The 21,045-nt window shown below is 45.7% G+C and overlaps 1 protein-coding gene across 2 annotated transcripts in view; it reads left to right on the top strand.

Annotated features, from left to right (window-relative positions):
* The window catches only part of NUP98 (nucleoporin 98 and 96 precursor), a 944,939-nt gene that overhangs the window by 262,458 nt on the left and 661,436 nt on the right, over positions 1–21,045 (top strand). For both annotated transcript variants that reach the window (XM_086933760.1, XM_086933759.1), the window contains exon 9: positions 18,880–19,020. In XM_086933760.1, the coding sequence (XP_086789886.1) occupies positions 18,880–19,020 (141 nt within the window). The remainder of the gene's footprint in view (positions 1–18,879; positions 19,021–21,045) is intronic.

Here is a 21,045-nt window from a genome sequence, read left to right as displayed (position 1 = left end):
TGCTATGTTTTGTTGTGTTGGTAGGCTATGTCGTGTTTTGCTATGCTATTATGTTTTGTTATGTTTTGTTAAGCCATGCTATGTTTTGTTGTGTTTTGTTAAGCTATGCTGTTTTGTTGTGTTTTGTTATGCTATGTGTTGTTGTTTTGTTATGCTATGTTTTGCTATCCTATCCTATGCTTTGTTTTGATATGCTATGTTTAGTTTTGCTATCCTATGCTTTGTTTTGTTATGCTATGTTTTGTTGTGTTTTGTTATGCTATGTTTTGTTGTTTTGCTAGGCTATGCTTTGTTTTGCTGTGCTATGTTTTGTTATGCTATGCTATGTTTTGTTCTGCTATGCTTTGTTTTGTTCTGCTATGCTTTGTTATGCTATGGTATGTTTTGTTGCGTTTTATTATGCTATGCTTTGCTTTGCTATGTTTTGCTATGCTATGTTTTGCTTTGTTTGGTATGCTATGCTGTGTTTTGCTGTGCTATTATATGTTTTGTTATGTTTTGTTAAGCCATGCTATGTGTTTTGTTTTGTTTTGTTATGCTATGTTATCCTATGTTTTGCTATCCTATGCTTTGTTTTGTTATGCTATGCTTTGTTTTGTTATGCTATGCTTTGTTATGCTATGCTTTGTTATGCTATGCTATGCTTTGTTTTGTTATGCTATGCTTTGTTTTGTTATGCTATGCTTTGTTTTGTTATGCTATGCTTTGTTTTGTTATGCTATGCTTTGTTTTGTTATGCTATGCTTTGTTTTGTTATGCTATGTTTTGTTTTGTTTTGTTATGCTATGCTTTGTTTTGTTTTGTTATGCTATGCTTTGTTTTGCTATGCTATGCTTTGTTTTGTTATGCTATGCTTTGTTTTGTTATGCTATGCTTTGTTTTGTTATGCTATGCTTTGTTTTGTTATGCTATGCTTTGTTTTGTTATGCTATGCTTTGTTATGCTATGCTAGGTTTTGATCTGCTATGCTTTGTTATGGTATGCTATGTTATGCTTTGTTATGCTATGCTTTGTTTTGTTATGCTATGCTTTGTTTTGTTATGCTATGCTTTGTTTTGTTATGCTATGCTATGCTTTGTTATGCTATGCTAGGTTTTGATCTGCTATGCTTTGTTATGGTATGCTATGTTATGCTTTGTTATGCTATGCTTTGTTTTGTTATGCTATGCTTTGTTTTGTTATGCTATGCTTTGTTTTGTTATGCTATGCTTTGTTATGCTATGCTAGGTTTTGATCTGCTATGCTTTGTTATGGTATGCTATGTTATGCTTTGTTATGCTATGCTTTGTTATGCTTTGTTATGCTATGCTTTGTTATGCTATGCTTTGTTATGCTATGCTTTGTTATGCTATGTTTTGTTATGCTATGCTAAACTTTGTTTTGTTATGCTATGGTTTGTTATGCTATGGTTTGTTATGCTATGGTTTGTTATGCTATGGTTTGTTATGCTATGGTTTGTTATGCTATGGTTTGTTATGCTATGGTTTGTTATGCTATGGTTTGTTATGCTATGGTTTGTTATGCTATGGTTTGCTATGCTATGGTTTGCTATGCTATGCTATGGTTTGCTATGCTATGCTATGGTTTGCTATGCTATGCTATGGTTTGCTATGCTATGCTATGGTTTGCTATGCTATGCTATGGTTTGCTATGCTATGCTATGGTTTGCTATGCTATGCTATGGTTTGCTATGCTATGCTATGGTTTGCTATGCTTTGGTTTGCTATGCTTTGTTTTGCTTTCCTTTGTTTTGCTTTGCTATGCTAGGTTTTGCTATGCTAGGTTTTGCTTTGTTTTGCTATGCTAGGTTTTGCTTTGTTTTGCTATGCTAGGTTTTGTTTTGTTTTGCTATGCTAGGTTTTGTTTTGTTTTGCTATGCTAGGTTTTGTTTTGTTTTGCTATGCTAGGTTTTGTTTTGTTTTGCTATGCTAGGTTTTGTTTTGTTTTGCTATGCTAGGTTTTGTTTTGTTTTGCTATGCTAGGTTTTGTTTTGTTTTGCTATGCTAGGTTTTGTTTTGTTTTGCTATGCTAGGTTTTGTTTTGTTTTGCTATGCTAGGTTTTGTTTTGTTTTGCTGTGCTAGGTTTTGTTGTGCTGTGCTAGGTTTTGTTTTGCTGTGCTAGGTTTTGTTTTGTTTTGCTGTGCTATGTTTTGTTATGCGATGCGGGTGAGGGTGGGTGGGTCATTGAGGGTGGGTGAGTGAGGGTGAGGGTGTGAGGGTGAGGGGGTGTGTATCCTATGCTTTTTTTGCTATGCTATGTTTTGCTATGCTATGTTTTGTTATGCTATACTATGTTTTGTTATGCTATGCTGGTGAGGGGGCGTGAGGGGGGGGGTGGATGTGTGAGGGTGAGAGTGTTGTGAGGGTGTGTGAGGGTGAGAGTGTTGTGAAGGTGTGTGAGGGTGAGTGTTGTGAAGGTGTGTGAGGGTGAGTGTTGTGAAGGTGTGTGAGGGTGAGTGTTGTGAAGGTGTGTGAGGGTGAGAGTGTTGTGAAGGTGTGTGAGGGTGAGAGTGTTGTGAAGGTGTGTGAGGGTGAGAGGGATGTGAAGGTGTGTGAGGGTGAGAGGGATGTGAAGGTGTGTGAGGGTGAGAGGGATGTGAAGGTGTGTGAGGGTGAGAGGGTTGTGAAGGTGTGTGAGGGGTGAGAGGGTTGTGAAGGTGTGTGAGGGTGAGAGTGTTGTGAAGGTGTGTGAGGGTGAGTGTTGTGAAGGTGTGTGAGGGTGAGTGTTGTGAAGGTGTGTGAGGGTGAGAGTGTTGTGAAGGTGTGTGAGGGTGAGAGGGATGTGAAGGTGTGTGAGGGTGAGAGGGATGTGAAGGTGTGTGAGGGTGAGAGGGATGTGAAGGTGTGTGAGGGTGAGAGGGATGTGAAGGTGTGTGAGGGTGAGAGGGATGTGAAGGTGTGTGAGGGTGAGAGGGATGTGAAGGTGTGTGAGGGGTCAGAGGGATGTGAAGGTGTGTGAGGGGTGCGAGGGTGAGAGGGATGTGAAGGTGTGGGAGGGTGAGAGGGATGTGAAGGTGAGGGGTGCGAGAGTGAGAGGGATGTGAAGGTGAGGGGTGCGAGGGTGAGAGGGATGTGAGGGGGTATGAGGGTGAGGGGGTGTGAGGGGGTATGAGGGTGAGGGGGGGTGAGGGTGAGGGGGTGTGAGGGTGAGGGGGGGTGAGGGGGTATGAGGGTGAGAGTGTTGTGAAGGTGTGTGAGGGTGAGAGTGTTGTGAAGGTGTGTGAGGGTGAGAGTGTTGTGAAGGTGTGTGAGGGTGAGAGTGTTGTGAAGGTGTGTGAGGGTGAGAGTGTTGTGAAGGTGTGTGAGGGTGAGAGTGTTGTGAAGGTGTGTGAGGGTGAGAGTGTTGTGTAGGTGTGTGAGGGTGAGAGTGTTGTGAAGGTGTGTGAGGGTGAGAGTGTTGTGAAGGTGTGTGAGGGTGAGTGTTGTGAAGGTGTGTGAGGGTGAGTGTTGTGAAGGTGTGTGAGGGTGAGAGGGATGTGAAGGTGTGTGAGGGGTGAGAGGGATGTGAAGGTGTGTGAGGGGTGCGAGGGTGAGAGGGATGTGAAGGTGAGGGGTGAGAGGGGTGAGAGGGGTGAGAGGGGGGTGAGGGGGGGTGAGGGGGTATGAGGGTGAGGGGAGTGAGGGGGTATGAGGGTGAGGGTGTGAGGGTGAGGGTGAGGGGGGGTGAGGGTTAGGGTGAGGGGGGGTGAGGGTGTGGGGGTGTGGAGGTGTGGGGGCGAGGGGGTGTGGGGGCATAGAACGTAATCTGTGACATAAATAGATTAAGAACATATACACTTCTAGAAACAATGTCTTTAAGACATTTTCTAGCCGATCACTACTATCGGACTGAGTCTGTGCATCCGTCTTACAAAAATCCCTAGAAGGGTAAACTGGAAAAAAGCATTGGTAGAGCAAATAGGTCAGGTCGTTGGAACGAATTAGCTTTGCCAATTGCTTTTGGTGGGGCTGCAAAGCATTGAGATGCTGCCCGCAATCATCAAAATAAAAATGTATAACAAAATGCCCACACAATGGCTGTGCAGTTATTCCACTGTCAAACGCATGCATCAGAATGTATGCGCACTTCGCTGACATTACATAGGTGCGTTTTGCTCCAGTTTTCTTTTTTTTCCCAATTCAGTTTGGAAGACGGCAAATAGAAAAATAAATATTTTTTATCACAAAAGCTCCAATTAAAATAAATAAAAAAGCTGGTGTGAGGTAGAGCGGTCGTAATGTAGGAGCGGGTGGGAAACGGAAACAAGTCCGCCCAGCACCATGTGACTCTGGGCAATAAATTGCGTAATATTCCTGACGGCCCCCAACGCCGGGATGCCTCCGGGTAACTGTTCGTGCTTTACAAATACTGGATTTACAACCCCCCTTTACTGTCTTCAGCTTGGGGACAGGGGAGAAGGGAAAAGTATGTAAAAGGAAGATGTGGAGAGACCGCGAAGAGAAGGTTAGGTGTGGTAAGGGGGCAAAGAGGGTGGGGTGAGGGGAAAGTAGAACAGAAAAGGGAGAACACTGAAGGAGCAGAAAGGTGGAACACGGATACAAGCACTGTGGAGAGAGAGGAAAAAAACAAACGAGAAACCACACAAACCCGGGAGGAGCACACGAGACAGGAGGCATAGAGAAAGAAGAGGTTGAAATGGAGAAGAAGAGAAGACAACTGGGCAAAGAATGGGACGAGAGGAAGAGCGTGACTGAGTGACACTGTGTGCATACGCCTAGGTGCTTCGAAGCGAGCAGCAGCGCAGTGCCTGGTGACTCTCCTTGATGGCGGCAGTGTGTTTGTAAGCTGGCAGGGCACACTGCACTTGATTACTGCCTCTAGGCGCGGTCTAGTGGGTGTTGCGGCTTCCAATGCACAATGAGGTAGTGACGCTTTGTGCAGCGCCGAGAGTGTATCTGCCATTACTGCAAGGCGCTGTCCATACCACGGGGCCTGCGTGAGGGTGCTACGAAGGCAGGACTGTCACTGATGTCAGCACAGCGCTCTCTGCTGCTGCCAGGCACTTTATCGCACATGACCTTCACTCTGCTTCTCTCCAAAAGTCATCCCATGTTCTTTAAACCCTAAGACACGATGGATCCATCCTCGCACACAGCAAGAGTTGACCAGTGTGCTCAGACTTGGTCCTCGCAGCACTAGAGCCTCGCAGCCCGATTCAGACTTTGATGGAAGCGGGACATGTGCCAAGCCGCAGCGAATGGCCATCTGTGCGCTATAATAGAGCAGACGGGACGTCCGTCGCAGCTTGGCAGATGTCCCACCCGTGCTTTCTATGGTCTCGTGAAGTTTATACCAGAGAGGAAAGAAAAAGCCGAACCTTCGTTGTCTGCAAGAATCCAATGTACAGGTGACTGGTGGGACGGCGCCTGCAGGGACATGTTTTATTGTGTTCACAGCGCCGCCAAATACCATCCCAGTAATTAACATGCATCAAATTGAAAGCCACCCATATGTGATACGGTTATTTAGAAGGCCACATGATACTTTTAATAGGTTGGTGACTGCAGCAAACTGAATACATGTTATTACTTACTACAAACCACATCGACAACGATAGGGGAGATGGGGCCCCCTGCATTTGATAAAAGCAGGCGCTGTGCTGAAAACTGAAGCGCGGCGCCCTTGTAAGTTTAATGACGAGCACTAAAAGCGCCGGCCTTCTGAAGCTGCTGTAGAGGACAACAGCAAAAGGGGGATGGCGGGGTTGGATTGTATGTTCAGGACGTTTAGTTTCTTTTATATTATGCATGTCAGCAGAACAGAATTTAAATAAGCGAACCTTATGAACGTGGCCCGGATAGAAAGCAGCCCTCACACACAATATTAAAAAAAGGTCCGAAATACTCGACAGGTGGGAGGTTTGGAGGGGGGGTGGATTGGAGCCAAAGGTAAACCACAACAAAGAGCAAGCAGAAAATAAATATTTACAAGCAGGAGGGATGAGGAGAAGGCCGCTGCAGCCTGAAGAGAGGGATATCGAGAGGTGGTGGCAGGGTGAAGGGTTAAGGGTAGGGAGAGAAAGCACAGGCTGGACAGGCTGTGATCTGGACGCTTTGATGTGGTGTGCGAGGCAGGCAGAAAGGACGGCTGTGGGAGGTGGGAGAAGTATGGAGAGTGGTGCAGGCGGGGTGCGTGGAGCAAACCCTTTGAAGAGCGTTTGGCTGCCAGGGGGGCAGAGAAGCAGATTGCCTTCAAGGCAGGAGGCAGGCAGAAGGCTCGGGCAAGCTTGTGCACGAGAGCACATGCACTCGTCAAAATCCGGATCGTAAAAAGTCAGCTTTGTGGATGGACGGCAAAAGGTCTCTCTACGAGACCTAACAAGTAGGAACACACTCCCTACAGCTCTCCCTGCTGGCGCAGAGCATTTGGAGGTGGGCCATTCTCAGAACATTTTCTTTTAGCAGAACATCTACCAGGAGTTCACAATCAAGTTGCAGATCTGTTAAGTCGTCAGAGGCAACATATACACGAATGGGAACTTCATCATCCAGTTCTTCAGCCATTTTTTCGAAAGTGGGGTCAGCCAGAAATTGATCTGTTTGCTATACACCACAACTCCAAATGCCCAAGCTTCGCCGCCAGATACCCACACCCATTATCAACGGCAATGCGGTATGGATGAACTGTTCAAACAAATTTGCGTACGCTTTTCCACCTCTCCCACTAATTTAATTAGTGGTACTCAAGCTACAGCAACATTCTCTCACATTGATTCTCATAGCACCAACGTGGGCAAGACAACCCTGGTAGACCACGCTACTAGAGCGATCAGTAATACCACATCACAAATTAAAACTCTCCCCACATCTACTGACACAGAGCCATGGAGAGATTATGCATCCAGACCGAAATGCAGCTCAATCTAGCGATTTGGCTCCTGAGGTCTTCGAATTTGGATATTTAAATTTACCACCCGATTGCATGAATTTCATAAAAGAAGCAAGATGCCCTACCACTAGAGCATGTTATGCAGCAAAGTGGAAAAGGTTTGTTGTGTATTGCACAGATAACATCAATCCCTTAGATGTTTCCATACGAAACATCATATGCTATCTGTTAAATCTACAAAGATCTAACTTAGCGTACTCCTCAATCATGTTACATCTTGCTGCTATAGCAGCATTTCTTCAAAACCGACATTTGTCATTGTTTAGAGGAAACCTTTTTGAATAGTACCTTGCAAATCGCCTGGCTGACCTAACTACACACCGCAAGGTGCCTGACAACTTCTGCCACAGCCGAACCGTCACAGGAGCAGACCCGCCTCCCGCCGCACGCCTCCCGCTGGCCCAGGGAGACTGCCGCAGAGCGGAGAGCGGGGTCTGGGGAACTACATCCCCCAACAGGCACTGCGCCAAGCTGACCTAACTGGAAGCGCCAGGAGGCGCATAAAAGTAGCGCACAGCCTCCCTCGCGGGATGCCAGGCAAAGCCCGGGCCAAGGGCGGGCCCGTTTCAGCCCGTTCCAGGCTGGGCTGGGCCACCCCCCTTGGTTCCTACTTACCAGACGCCGCCGTCATCTACTAAAGGTATTGACTTTGTGACATTTGTGTACTTTGGAACTAAACCTCGAACCTTTACAACAATGACCAGGAGTTCCAGTAGTAAGACTGCACTTAGAACTGCCTTGTTTACAGGCCCTATAGACCAGTTCATCTCAAAAACTACTGAGGCTATTAATCAAAATATTTCTTTATTAGAACGTAGGGTGTCTCAGGACCTTGCGATTGCCCGGAGATCCTCAATGGGCCTCATAGCAGCGGCTTTAACCCCGCTTCCATCAGCTTCTCCTATCCCAGTTCTAATACAGACTGGTGCAACAGCCCAAGTTCATTCCATCCCAAATGCGGTCGATCTATCAGCCACCAACCTGTCGTTGTAATTGGACTCGACAGGGAGTCTTGAGATTACCCCGGACCTTGAGCAGATTCTGTCTGAAGATCCTGTACAAGTAACCCGGCTCAAGGGGGTTAGAGAAGGTGCTGCCAACCATACCACGGCCAAGGTGTCCTCGCAGCCACCTCAAACCAAACCCCCGGTGCCCCCGAAATTACATCCTTTAGAGGGCAAGAGGGGGTCTAGATCCAAACGCCCAGTTCATCTGCCACCTGAGGTATCCCCTTTTACTGTGATCCTAACGTGAGTACCCGAACTAACAGCAGGATCAGACGAACAACCCTGGTCCCTTTTGAATAAAATCCTCCAATGGCTTAGTATTAATAGGCCATTACAGCCTCCAAACACCAGTAGAATATCATCTGTACGTAGAGTACCATGGGTGGGGGCGAGCCCTAAGTATTGAGGGGGACTGCGTCATTGTTACTTGTGAAGATGCGTCCACCGTGAATCATATTTGCTCATGGCCAGACCTGGAGAAGAAAGGGGGAATCGACGCCCATCGACTCTCCTTTTTCTATCCCCCCGTATATAACTATCATCACCCAATACCACCACCAAACTGGGTTTTACCCCCAGAACAACTCTGGAGGTCCATGGCTGACCCAAAAGAGCAGGAGCAGGGAATGGGTACCTCGTCCCTGGTATCCCAACAAAGGCCATTTTTTGGGCGACGGGTGGCGAGGTATTCACACTAATAACAGATTTGATTGCCTTGAGATGGTTGACTGACTTCATGCTTCACCATCTTCAAGCCAGTCCGACAATAGGCAGTTAAGGTCGGTGGCACGTATGCTACATGTCCACGCTAGTGATCAAGCAGTTCTCTTTATGGATTGCATACACCCCAGTGGACATGTGGCCATATGGGAGATCTCTGTTCAGGAAGGCAGACCCACACAACCTCTCCCTCTCAAACCCTACCCCTGTAATAACCAAATTCCCATTTGTAGGCCTGTAATTGGGTACCCTCGGAGAGGTGATCCATGTACTAGTAATGAAGCGTGTGTGGTCCTCGATGCCCCTAAGACTGCCCCATGCCCGAGCGCCCGGGAGGATAACCCGATCATAGCCCTTGCCTCTCAGTCGGAGCAGGTTGTCTATGGTCCAATCGAGTCTGCTGGCCTTACCCTCATTTTTTGGAATATTGCCGGAATTGCAGGGAAACTGGACACCCCCTTTTGGCCTAAGTTTATAGGGGAGGGATTTGATATAATCCTCCTTCAAGAAACCTGGTGCCAAGAGCATATAAATATAGAAGGTTATTCATCCCATTGCCTCAACGCCACCAAATCCAGTTCAGGTAGGGCTAAGGGGGGTCTTTTGCTACTTCTGTCCAATAAGTTGTGTAATTGCAAAGTCAGAAGTAGCTAGATTGTGGGAACCCACAGCCAGGTAGTGAGGGTCGAATGTACTAAGGGAAATGATTTGGTCCTTGTTAATTTTTATAACAACATCTTTGATGCCTCCAGAAGGAATATTCTATTCCCTTTGGAAAAGGAAATCGTAAGGGTTCTGGGCATCTCAAATAGAAGGGCAGACATTCTATGGGCAGGGGACTTTAATCTGCAGCCATGTCACCTATCAAAAGGGAATCCCTGTGGCTTTGGAACGGAGATGGTTAATCATAGGGGGGGTGCGGGTGAGAGCGAGGATTCCCTTCACTTCCCACATTGCCACTATGGTTCAATTTTAAACAAACTGTTGAATAAACTAGATTTATACTTGTTAAGTTGTAACAAAAACAGTTTGAATGACATCTGCCCCACCTTTACAGGGAGGGATGCTGGGACATTTATAGACCATATCCTGTTCTCCAGCACAGGAGACTTTTTAAACCTGTATATCAGAGAGGAAAGCCTAAGTGACCATAACCGCATCTGCGTTACCCTACCGGGACGGGGTGCAAAACTAGTGACTGGAGAAACCTGTTCCACCAATATAGTACCTTTCAGACCAAATGGTCTGAGGATCAAATGGTCTGGAACCAGCTCCATGGCCAAACAGAGGGAGGTCATAGTTGGTTGCAAAATGGAAATCAGTTACTGTTTAAACAAGCATTGGAAATGCAATAGGTCTCGCACCATTAGAGTTAGTGCTTTTAGAATTGTTTATGGGTTTTTTTGTAAATGTTTAGCATTTTTGTTTCCTGTAGCCAATGCTAAAGTATTACAAATAAAAAAAGCCATAAACATTTCTAAAAGCTCTAACTGAAATGGTCTGAGAACTATTGCACTGTGTGAGGGTGAGTGTGAGGGTGAGTGAGGGTGAGGGTGAGGGTGAGTGAGGGTGAGGGTGAGTGAGGGTGAGGGTGAGTGAGGGTGAGGGTGAGTGAGGGTGAGGGTGAGTGAGGGTGAGGGGTTGAGGGTGAGGGTGAGTGAGGGTGAGGGTGAGGGTGAGTGAGGGTGAGTGAGGGTGAGTGAGGGTGAGGGGTTGAGGTTGAGGGTGAGTGAGGGTGAGGGTGAGTGAGGGTGAGTGAGGTGTTGAGGGTGAGTGAGGGTGAGGGGGAGTAGTTGAGTGAGAGTGAGGGTGAGTGAGGGGTTGAGGGTGAGTGATGGTCAGGGTGAGTGAGGGTGAGGGTGGGTGAGGGGTTGAGGGTGAGTGAGGGTGAGTTTGAGGGGTTGAGGGTGAGTGAGGGTGAGTGAGGGTGAGGGGTTGTGGGTGAGGGGTTGAGGGTGAGTGAGGGTGAGTGAGGGTGAGGGGTTGAGGGTGAGTGAGGGTGAGTGAGGGTGAGGGGTTGAGGGTGAGTGAGGGTGAGGGGTTGAGGGTGAGGGGTTGAGGGTGAGTGAGGGTGAGGGAGGGTGAGTGAGGGTGAGTGAGGGTGAGGGGTTGAGGGTGAGGGGTTGAGGGTGAGTGAGGGTGAGGGGTTGAGGGTGAGTGAGGGTGAGGGGTTGAGGGTGGGTGAGGGTGAGGGGTTGAGGGTGAGTGAGGGTGAGGGGTTGAGGGTGAGTGAGGGTGAGGGGTTGAGGGTGATACCAGTGACTGCCATACTAGGAATGAAAATATCAGGGAATTGCCTGGTAGACGAACCAACTAACCACGCTAACAGAAAAATGTGTAATCTGAATTTCTCCATCAAAAATTAAAGAAAGTGGGTCTTTGCAAAAAAATCCCATCAATGAACCAGTGGACATTACCCACGCAACTATCATATCTTCCTGCCAAGTCAGGCAAGCTCTTGCCACACTACACATTTCGTTTCCAGGTCCATATCTCTGAAAACAAGTTAGAAAAATGAACAGCCCCCCGGATATACAATACTGTAGGCTAGCAGGTCAAACACGGTGGATTTCAAGAGATTGTACCAACGGCTCATGCAGCGAGACAAGCCGATGAACGAAGGCTTTAAGAGCCAACTTCTTGCTTTACAAAACGTATATGGATATCTACAGCAAGTGGAAAGAGCAAGACGCATGCAGACGACGGGTTCAGTGGACTGCGACTGCTCCATGTGCGGGATGGGCGGTACCTGAAAGAGTCTACGCAAAGCAGGGTAACCTGACCCAGGAGGGGGGAGGAGTGAGGAGAAATGCGTCTCGGCCGGAGCAGGGGGCGGAGCAGGGAGAGCGGGCTTCACACGGCCGGCCGGTCGTGAAACTGAAAGCATGGCCGGCCGGCCGTGAAAGCCTTTGATGCCGCAGGGGGTGGAGCGGCACCAGCTGGGAGAGTAGGCAAGGCAGGCGGCTGGGGGCATGTGCACGCGCATTTAAGCTCAATGCGCATGCACATTGAGCTTAAATTTCTCGTGCACTGCAAGGAATCGCCACGATTCCTTGCAGTGGTGGATAAAGAGTGGATAAGCCCCTATAGTTTTGCTTGCTCGATGCGCATGCGCATCGACAGGCGAGACCTAAAAATGTCATTAATCCTGATCTCCTGTTGTCACAATTTATCAAGATTAACACCATTATTGAAGGTATTTTTACCAAGAAATCCCCATCTAACAGAGTTATAAAACGTGGATGGTTTGATAAATCCTGTACAGCAGCCCTACGGGAACTGAAGAAAGCTTTAGGTATCAAACCCCGAGACAGCAATGGAATAAAACAATTAAGGGCTAACTATAAAATGGCAATTTCCGACAGGAAAAAGGTTCTACAAAGTGAAGCTTGGGATAAGCTGAAGGAAGCAGCTGATACCAAAAACTAAACTTTATTGGGAAACAATTAATAGCCCCTTTCTGAACACTGATGGTATCCTGGAAATAACTTCCTACGTTGCATGTAATGAGTGGATCATCCACTTTACTAATATTTTTAACCCAGAAGGGATACCCCTAACTGCGTCAGCTATCGAGTCGTCCTCTTGGATACCTCTACCCCTGGGAGTAACCTTGGAGGAGGGTCACGAAGGGCTTTCCAATAGCAAGGGGGGGAAGGCCCCGGGCCCCGATGGGGTCCCCATCGATTTACTAAAAGCTGAACCAAACTTGTGGGCTCCTATCCTGGTGAGGACTTTTAACTGCGCAGCAGAAGGTAACATTCCTCCCTCCTGGGGCCAATCAGTTATTATTCCCCTATTCAAAAAGGGTAGCAAATCTGAGGCTTCCAATTATCGTCCGATCTCTTTGTTGGATGCCTCAGTAAAGGTCATGAGCAGAATTTTGCTCAAAAGACTAGAAACTTGGGCTACAGACATGAATATTTTAACAAAAGTGCAGTATGGCTTCAGGAAGGCATGGGCACTTTGGAGCAATGTGTACATTTGGACCTCATTATCAATAAATACACTGTAGTCAAAAAGGGCAATCTTTTTTTATGTTTTGCTGACCTGAGCAGCGCGTTTGATTTAGTTGATCACGCTATTCTTTGGCAGGTTTTGCTAGAGTCAGGGGCACCGAAGGAAATTGTCCACTTTTTGGCCAGGCTTTACGAGAAATTATCCTGTAAGGTCCGTTATGGCACCTCAGGCGAATGTACACCGTTTGTCAAAGTTTCACGGGGTATTCGCCAAGGATGCGTACTGGCGCCTCTTTTATTTTCCCTTTTTATTAATTATATTGATCGCATCTTGGTCGATATCCCAGCAGATGCCCCCCTGATTGGAGGCAAACCTGTCCCAATTTTACTATATGCGGACGACGCTGTTCTTTTATCCCGCACCCAGATTGGGTTACAGCGACTCATTGACAGATTTATGCTGTTTATTCAAAACAGGAAGCTCCGCGTGAACAAATCTAAGACTTATGTAATGTTGTGCGGGCAGTCTGCAAATAAACTGAAGTATAGCTTTTTCTTGGATAGCGACAAGATGACACACGTTAAATCATTTTGTTATTTGGGAATTACCTACGCCAACGACGGGTCATGGACATCCGAGTTCGATAACATCAGGTTGAAAATGATGCGGACTACCAGTAGTATTTTCCGATTTGCATCCAAGCTCGGATCGAGAAGTATCGTAGATATGATTAACATATATAATATAAGTTGTGTTTCTTCTGCATTGTACGGGGCGGGTGTGTGGGGACATATTGAGGGCTCTTCGCTCCAAAAAGATGAAAACAAGTTTCTAAAAAGACTGTTCTGTGTCCCCCCCCTCTGCCTCTGTCCAACTAATTCATGATGAGGTAGGGATCGAGTTTATTTCTGACTTAGCAGCCGTTCGGCCACTCTTATTGTGGCGTTCTATTTGGGTTAAGCCAGAGACTCGATTCACTCAAGAAATTATTCTTGATTGTATAGGATTGGACTATTCATCACGCATCCAGTGGTTGAAATACATTCATTCCTGGAATAAAACTTTATTTGAAATTGATGTTCTCCTTGACCCTGAACTGGCGGTTGCAATCCCCAAAAAAGAAATCAAACAAACATTTTTAAATTTTAAAAAGAAAGGGCGAGATAAGGTGTATGGCAAGCTAGCCACTGTGAAGTTCTAGAAGGAACTAAACTTAACCCCGGGGTTTCAAGCCTACCTTTCGAATGTCTCTCGTCCCTCACACCAATTTGTACTAACCCCAGTCAGGTTGGGTATTGTACATCACCTTGTCGCATTCCCAAACCAGAAAATAAGATCTGAGACTCCCTGCCCGTGTGACAATACTTCACGCCAGAGCTGCTGTCATTTTTTACTTTTCTGTAAATTTTATCACTTTTTAAGGGTAAGATATCTAAAACCTATCCTTTTAAAATACAATATTCGATCTTCAAAAAAAATCTCTAGAGCTACTATCCTCCCTAGAGAACGTGGATATCTGTTTCTTTGTTGCCACTTTTATTTTGAAATGTACAGCTGCCAGGAAGAGCATAGTGCTGTTATAACTTTATATATTCCTGTCTGTACATAAATGTCTTTTTTAACAGTATATTGTATTTTAATCTTGTATCATGCCCACCGCATGTAAATGCACGGTCTTTTATCTTTCTGTTTATACATGAAATTAACCTCCCCATGTTTGCCCGAGTCAGATTGGAACCCTTGCTTCAAAATGTACAGCTGCCAGGAAAAGTACTTTGTGCGATAATTATATTTATTCCTGTCTGTACACTCATGACCTTTTTTTTAGCTCCATATTATACCTTTAACTATGTATTGTTGTCCAGCGTACGCCAGTGTATGTTCCCTTCTTCTTTTATGAATTATTCTCGAGTTTACTTGAGTCATTTTGTTTTAGAACAAGAACGTATGCAATGAATTGTTTTTTTTATATGTTTATGCTTGTATGATTTGTATTTCTCAAATCTAATAAAAGCTTATGACTTGAGTACCTGCAATTAAAGCGTTTATGGAAGGGCTCAAAGGAATAATTCCTCCCAGAATACCACCCTCTCCAGTATGGAATTTAAATATTGTTCTCACCACTTATGGGCCCTCCTTTTGAATCATTACATAAATGTGAGTTACAGTTCCTTACATGGAAAGTTGCCTTTTTAGTAGCGGTTATCTCACTTAGAAGACTGAGTGAGATCCAGGCATTAACAATTCAAGAACCATTAATACAACTTCATCACAATAAAGTGGTTCTTAAAACAAATCCAAAGGTTCTGCCAAAGGTCATTTCACCGTTCCACCTCAACCAATCTATTGAGTTGCCAGTATTTTTTCCCCAATCGCAAATAGTTGCGGAAAGAGCTCTACATACATTAGATGTAAAGAGCGCTTATCTACTACATTGATAAGACAAAACCATTTCGTAAAACTAAACAACTGTTTGTGTCCTTTTCTCCTCCACATAAGGGCAATCCTATTTCAAAATCAGGCATTGCAAGATGGATTGTTAAGTGCATTCAAATTTGTTTCCAAAAAGCAAAACGCACTCTATCCATTCCCTCTAGGGCTCATTCTACTCGTAAGTTAGGGGCATCTATGGCATTCCTAGGGAATATACCATTAGATGACATATGTAAAGCAGCTACATGGTCCACTCCGCACACATTTACAAACACTATTGTGTAGATGTGCAGGCAAAACAACAAGCAAGTGTGGGCCAGGCTGTACTCAAAACATTATTTCAAACTACTGCAACAGATGCGGGTGGTCGCCACTAAGGGAGAAACTGCTGTGCAATCTATGCAATAGTGTGGGGTCTGCAGCCCATATGCCTCGAACGGAATATGCTACTTACCAGTATGCATCTGTTCTTGGCATGTAGGGCTGCACAACCACACACACCCACCCGGCTACCTGTATCTGTTACAGTATTATCTTATTTAGATACACAACACATGGTCGTCTTTATCTGTACTCCTACAACTCCAACATTTGCCCAATGGCGAAGAACAATCTGAATATGAGGTCGATGCCCATGCGCACTACTATCCAAGGGCGGAGTCATCCAACAGACAAAGACTCTTCCATGACAGCAACAAAGTGTAATCATCCGGGCCCACCACCAGATGGTGATCTAATGCAATAGTGTGGTTCTGCAGCCCTGCATGCCAAGAACAGATGCATACTGGTAAGTAGCATTTTCCTTTCATACAAACACTTGGTCTGAAGTTCAGTCTGAGCGTGTGAATTCATTTGATGACTGTGTACAACAAATGCTTACTACTGTCCTCTGATACTGCCTTACAGCTCGACCCCACTACCACAAATAGAGGTGCTATCTAACTTTACCTTTGCCTACCTTTGGGGTTCGACTGGACTCTGGGCACACTATAACTCACTTTAAGATCTAGTGTTGGTAAGTGTAAGCCCCTGTTGTTCTCTAATGTGGTGGAACAGCAACAATCTGTAGTAGAGCTGTCTGTAGAACGCATCTGAAACCCAGGACCATACAAGCCGTATGAACCATTACCAGGGGCGCCACATCCACTACCTCTAGCTTCTTGCCATACACCTTGCCCTCAGTCTCCCTTTTCCTTCATTCAGGGCAATGTATTTTTTGTTAAAAACCGACAATATGACAGCCTGCACTGCCTCCAGAGACATGATGGTACTCCCTCACTCCTCTTGTCACTACTGCCACAAGACATGGCAGTGGGCACTCAGCCACCACATTCACCTCATGGCACCAGAACTTCCAGGTTGAAAACCGCCTGGCCGACCTGCTCAACAGGAAGTATCAACAAGTCCATGAGTGGGAACTTCTAATGTAGGTTCTGCTTTTCCACTTCCACTTCCAGTGCTGGTGCATGCCACTCCTACAGCTATTCACCACCCCTGAAAATTCAAATAAGCCATAACTTTTCCTCCAGGTACAGACACAGGCATTCCATGCGTAATGCACTATGAATGAACTGGTCAGGAATCTTAGCTTACTCTTTTCTGTCTCTCCCACTCTTTCCATTAACAGTCCAGAAGATGCAGCAAACCTCCTAAACCCTCCTCCTCATACCATTCTTGTGGGTAAGGTTGCCCTAGTACTCTGTGCTACTTGAGAGGTCAATCCACCTTCACCAGAGACACTACACCAGGCTGTACTTTCTCGCAAAGAGTCAAGGACAGATCAGACTCACTGACTCCAAACAGCTCAATCTAGAGATCTGGCACGTGAGGACCTATGAGGTCCTACCAGAGTCCCACAGGCCTACCACATAAGCCTGTTATGTAGCAAAGTGGAATCCATTTTGTCAGTTACTTCATGCCCAAATATCTGGATTGCTCTAAATCCTTCCGTCCAGTACATAATTTCCTATCTGCTTCACCTGCAGAAGTCCGGCCTAGTCTACTCTTACATTTAGCAGCCATTATGCAAAGTTGCTTAGGTGCAAAATGGGAAACATTCCTCCCTTTCCCAACATCGGTCTGGAATTCTTCATGGTCCTTATAAAAAAAATCACCCCTCCCAAAGTCCACCCTGCACTAGTGTAGAACCTCAATATAATCACTAGACTTGAGAAAACCCACTCTCTCTTTGAGCCTTTGCTCTCTTGCATCCTCCAGTACCTCTACTGGAATGTAGGCTTTCTTGTGGCCATAGTGTTTCTTAGACATAGTAGTGAGCAGCAGTCCCTCTTACTACAAGTGCCCTTCTTTCAGGATTATGATGGGGTGGTACTCGGGACTATCCCTAAATTCTTTTCCAAGGTAGTTTCATCTTTCCACCTCAGACCTCAACTGGAGTCTTTAGCAAAAGGAGCACTTCACACTTTAGTAGTTAAACGGGCTGTCATGTACTACATCGAGAACAAGTCCTTTCGCGAAGCTGACCAGTTGTTCATAGCCTTTTCAAAACCACACTAGGGCCAGCCCATCTCCAACGCAGGCATTTCCAGATGGATACTCAATGCATCCGAACTTACTTTTAGTACACATTGTGTGGATATCTAAGACAGACAACCGCCAATGGTTTACCAAAGCGCCCGAAGGAAACCGTTTCAGACAACTGCATTCTCTACATGTGTATCTACAGCAATACATTCTTCGAATGGAAAATGTTTTGTACGCTGTAACACAGTATATGTTTGTTGCATGTAGGCCTGAGATTCTCATCCACCCACATTCCTCCACAGAAGCGTGTGACCGATCACCAATCTTGTACTTTAATTAAACACTTCCTTTACCAATGTGTACCATACTTTCTTTACTCCCCACTCTCTCAACTTGATAAACTTCAAGTGGTCCAAAATACAGCGGCCCGCCTCATCCGAAATATGCAAGCCAGATCAGCCTCTATTTCTTTTTTACGCACATTTCATTGACTTCTGGTGCGCAAGAGAATCACTTTGAAGATCTGCTGCTTAGTGCATAAATCACTAAACTGCATGTGACCCAGATACCTAGCTGAGAAACGTATTCCTTACCAGCCGGGCAGACCTGAAGATTTATGGGGAAAAGATTTCTCACTGTGCCCCGAATTTGAAAAACACACTCCGGGGGCAGAGCCTTCTCTTACTTGACCCCAAACTACTGGAATAGACTACCTATTCACATACGGAAATGCACAGACCACTTTCGTTTCAGAAAGATTCTCAAGATTGAGCTTTTCAAATACTAGTGTTGCCTTGCTCATGGTTTACTAAGACACTGAGATATCCCTCCCTGGGTGATTTATGCATATTATGTTAAATTAACATAACCTACTACTCACACCTGCTGTGCGCAAAACAATATAATGCGGTGAAAGTATCCATGAATTTTGCCAACTATGGGAGGAGTCACAGTGCATCGTCAAAGAAAAACGTCTGAGCCCAACGCTGGATGGTGGGAGTTTTTTCAGCATGTGAATCCGCAAAACTTCCCGCTACAAACAGATACTTGCAGGATGAGTAACATTTTCCTTTTTTCCCTTCAGGCCTATTGAGATCTGATTTGAAAATAAATGATTTAAAAAAACTAAAAACTTGTTGACTAAAGAGGTTTGGCTTTTTGGAAGGTTCCAACAAGAGTTCTTTTTAAAGATGGTAACGATCCTCCTAGGTAACTAGCCTTATTGACTGAGTAGGACGTTAATTTCATATTTCCTTGTCTTCCTCATGTAGCATGCCATACTATCAGCGTGCCTTTGCATTGAGATGTTCTGCCGTACAGTGTAAACTGATACTGTCAACATATTCAGGTTTGTATATTCACTATCTGCTTATTTTCTGTAAACAGGGCTTGTTTGGAGGTACCCAAGCTACACCATCTACTGGACTGTTTGGAGCAGCTACTAATACGAATGCTGGTACTGGGTTTGGTGCCGGAACTAACCTCTTTGGACAACCTACATCCGGATTTGGTACTGTTGGTGGATCGGTATGCTTACATTTAAAAAATTATATTTGACAGTAACTCCTATCAGGTTTTCCATGAAATTCTTGGCTCAGTATGCTAAATCTGCAAAAGAATTTCCGTGCAAAATTATGTCTGAGACAATTTTGTCAGAGCTTGTGTAATCATGTGATCTGAGAAATTTTATATTTATTTTATTGGAATGTTATGTACCCAAAACACCATCAGTATAAACAGTTCGACAACGATGGGACTTGTGGAGCAGTTATCTAATTGTGCACACTCTTTTCTTGTGGGTAGAAGAATAATCAAACAAAACAATAAATATTCTAGTTTTCCTTATAGGGACTTTTGAATGTGCGATTATACTCTGTCTGCCATTATGAAGCCCTGACTTGCTATTTCATTGGTCCCTGCAAGAGCTAATGCCATTCACTTATCGCACTTGTAAAGTCTCCTTTGCGGACGGAAGTATTCATAAGAACTTTACTATGGGTTCATTTTATTGCAATCATTTTGCTCCATATTGGATTTGTTGAATCCTCTGCTCCCCCACCCTTTACTTAGTAAATATAGGTGTTGCTACACATGTCGTTCATTTTTCTCTGTAAAAGAAACGGGTGAAGGAAGTCATCTAGCTCTGATCCATTTCCTACTCTATTGCTAAATCCAGTCAGTTAAAACTTGTGGATGTCCACTTTGTAGGCTGGTGGACTGTTTAGTTTTTGCATAGCAAACGTTGCACTGTTTTGATTCTGATCCTACTCGGCAAGTGAGGTTTACTCATGTCAGTTATATTTCTGAGATTCACTCCCTTGATGCAAACTGTTAATCTGCTTATCACCTTAATTCTTTACCTGCGATTGGCTCATTTTGGGTTGCTCGGCTTATGGCAGTTTTCAAGAAACAGAAAAGGCAACAAAAGACTTGGGTTAGTATTTCTACAGCAGCGAAGCACTTAATACAGGTTCCCTTCACAGGACCAGTGATTTCCCTTTGGAGATTACATCACCAAGCAGGAGCTTGACCTAAAGTGCTGTCGAGGTGTTCGTGGGTCTTTCCTGATTTTTCTTATTTTTCACAACCAGTTTTATTGAGCAAAAGAGTATCAAGAATGTGGCATCTTCACACACCAAGATCACCACATCAGTATCAATGCAATGATGACATACATAGCATTCGCGAAGCATATATCAATGAAGCTCGGCTTTAAAAATGCCCTAACAACCCATCCCAACCCCAACTACACCCCCACCCGTACCCACCATCCCCCCCCCCGCCACACATGTACAGAAGCAACATAAAGACGATTCACATAGAGGAAGCAGGTATAGTGCAACCTGGGTTTTGCCATTGGGGCCAGAAAAGTCCCTGCGATCAAATGTCCTCCTCCTGCTCCGCCGGGGGTTCCAAGGACAGGCCACGGTAGTCGGCCCACCGCTTCCAGATCCTGAAGTGTTTGCGTGGGCAGCCCCGCGCCTCAAAGACCGGTTTCTCAAGACCCATAAAGTAGTCCAGCCCAGCCTTCCACGCAGACAGGGGGGGGGGCCCTCACAGATTTCCAGGCCCGAGCCAAGTCACGCTTAGCGACCACCAGGCCCAGGAGCAACAGATGACGTTTATATATGTTGCCCCCAACCCCTTCCATGATGTGCAGCAGGCCTAGCCGGTGGGTTCGAGGAAGATCCCAGCCCAGGACCTCAGCCAGGCAATTCCATACGCCCCTCCAGAAGCCAGCCAGGCGACCACACAACCACACCGTATGCAACAGGGAGCCAGGCACTTCCCCACAGCGCAGGCACTCCGATGACGCAATCAAGCCAGCCTTCACGTGTGTAATAGGCACGATGCAGGTATTTGAATTGTATCAGGCGGAGCCGAACCGCGATAGCGGAGCCGCGCGGGGACTCCAGTGCCTCCCTCCAGTCGTCCTCGTCCAAGGCGCCCACGTCTACCTCCCAGGCTTCCCGAAGGGAGCTGAGAGTAGATGAGCAGTGAGTAACAAGGGACTGATAAATCCTAGAGACCTTCTTGTCTCCCAAGTCTCCC

This window comes from Lissotriton vulgaris, chromosome 8, assembly GCF_964263255.1.
Source record: "Lissotriton vulgaris chromosome 8, aLisVul1.2, whole genome shotgun sequence".
In the NCBI taxonomy this organism is placed as follows: domain Eukaryota; kingdom Metazoa; phylum Chordata; class Amphibia; order Caudata; family Salamandridae; genus Lissotriton; species Lissotriton vulgaris.
This window is presented reverse-complemented; position numbering and strand designations above follow the sequence as displayed.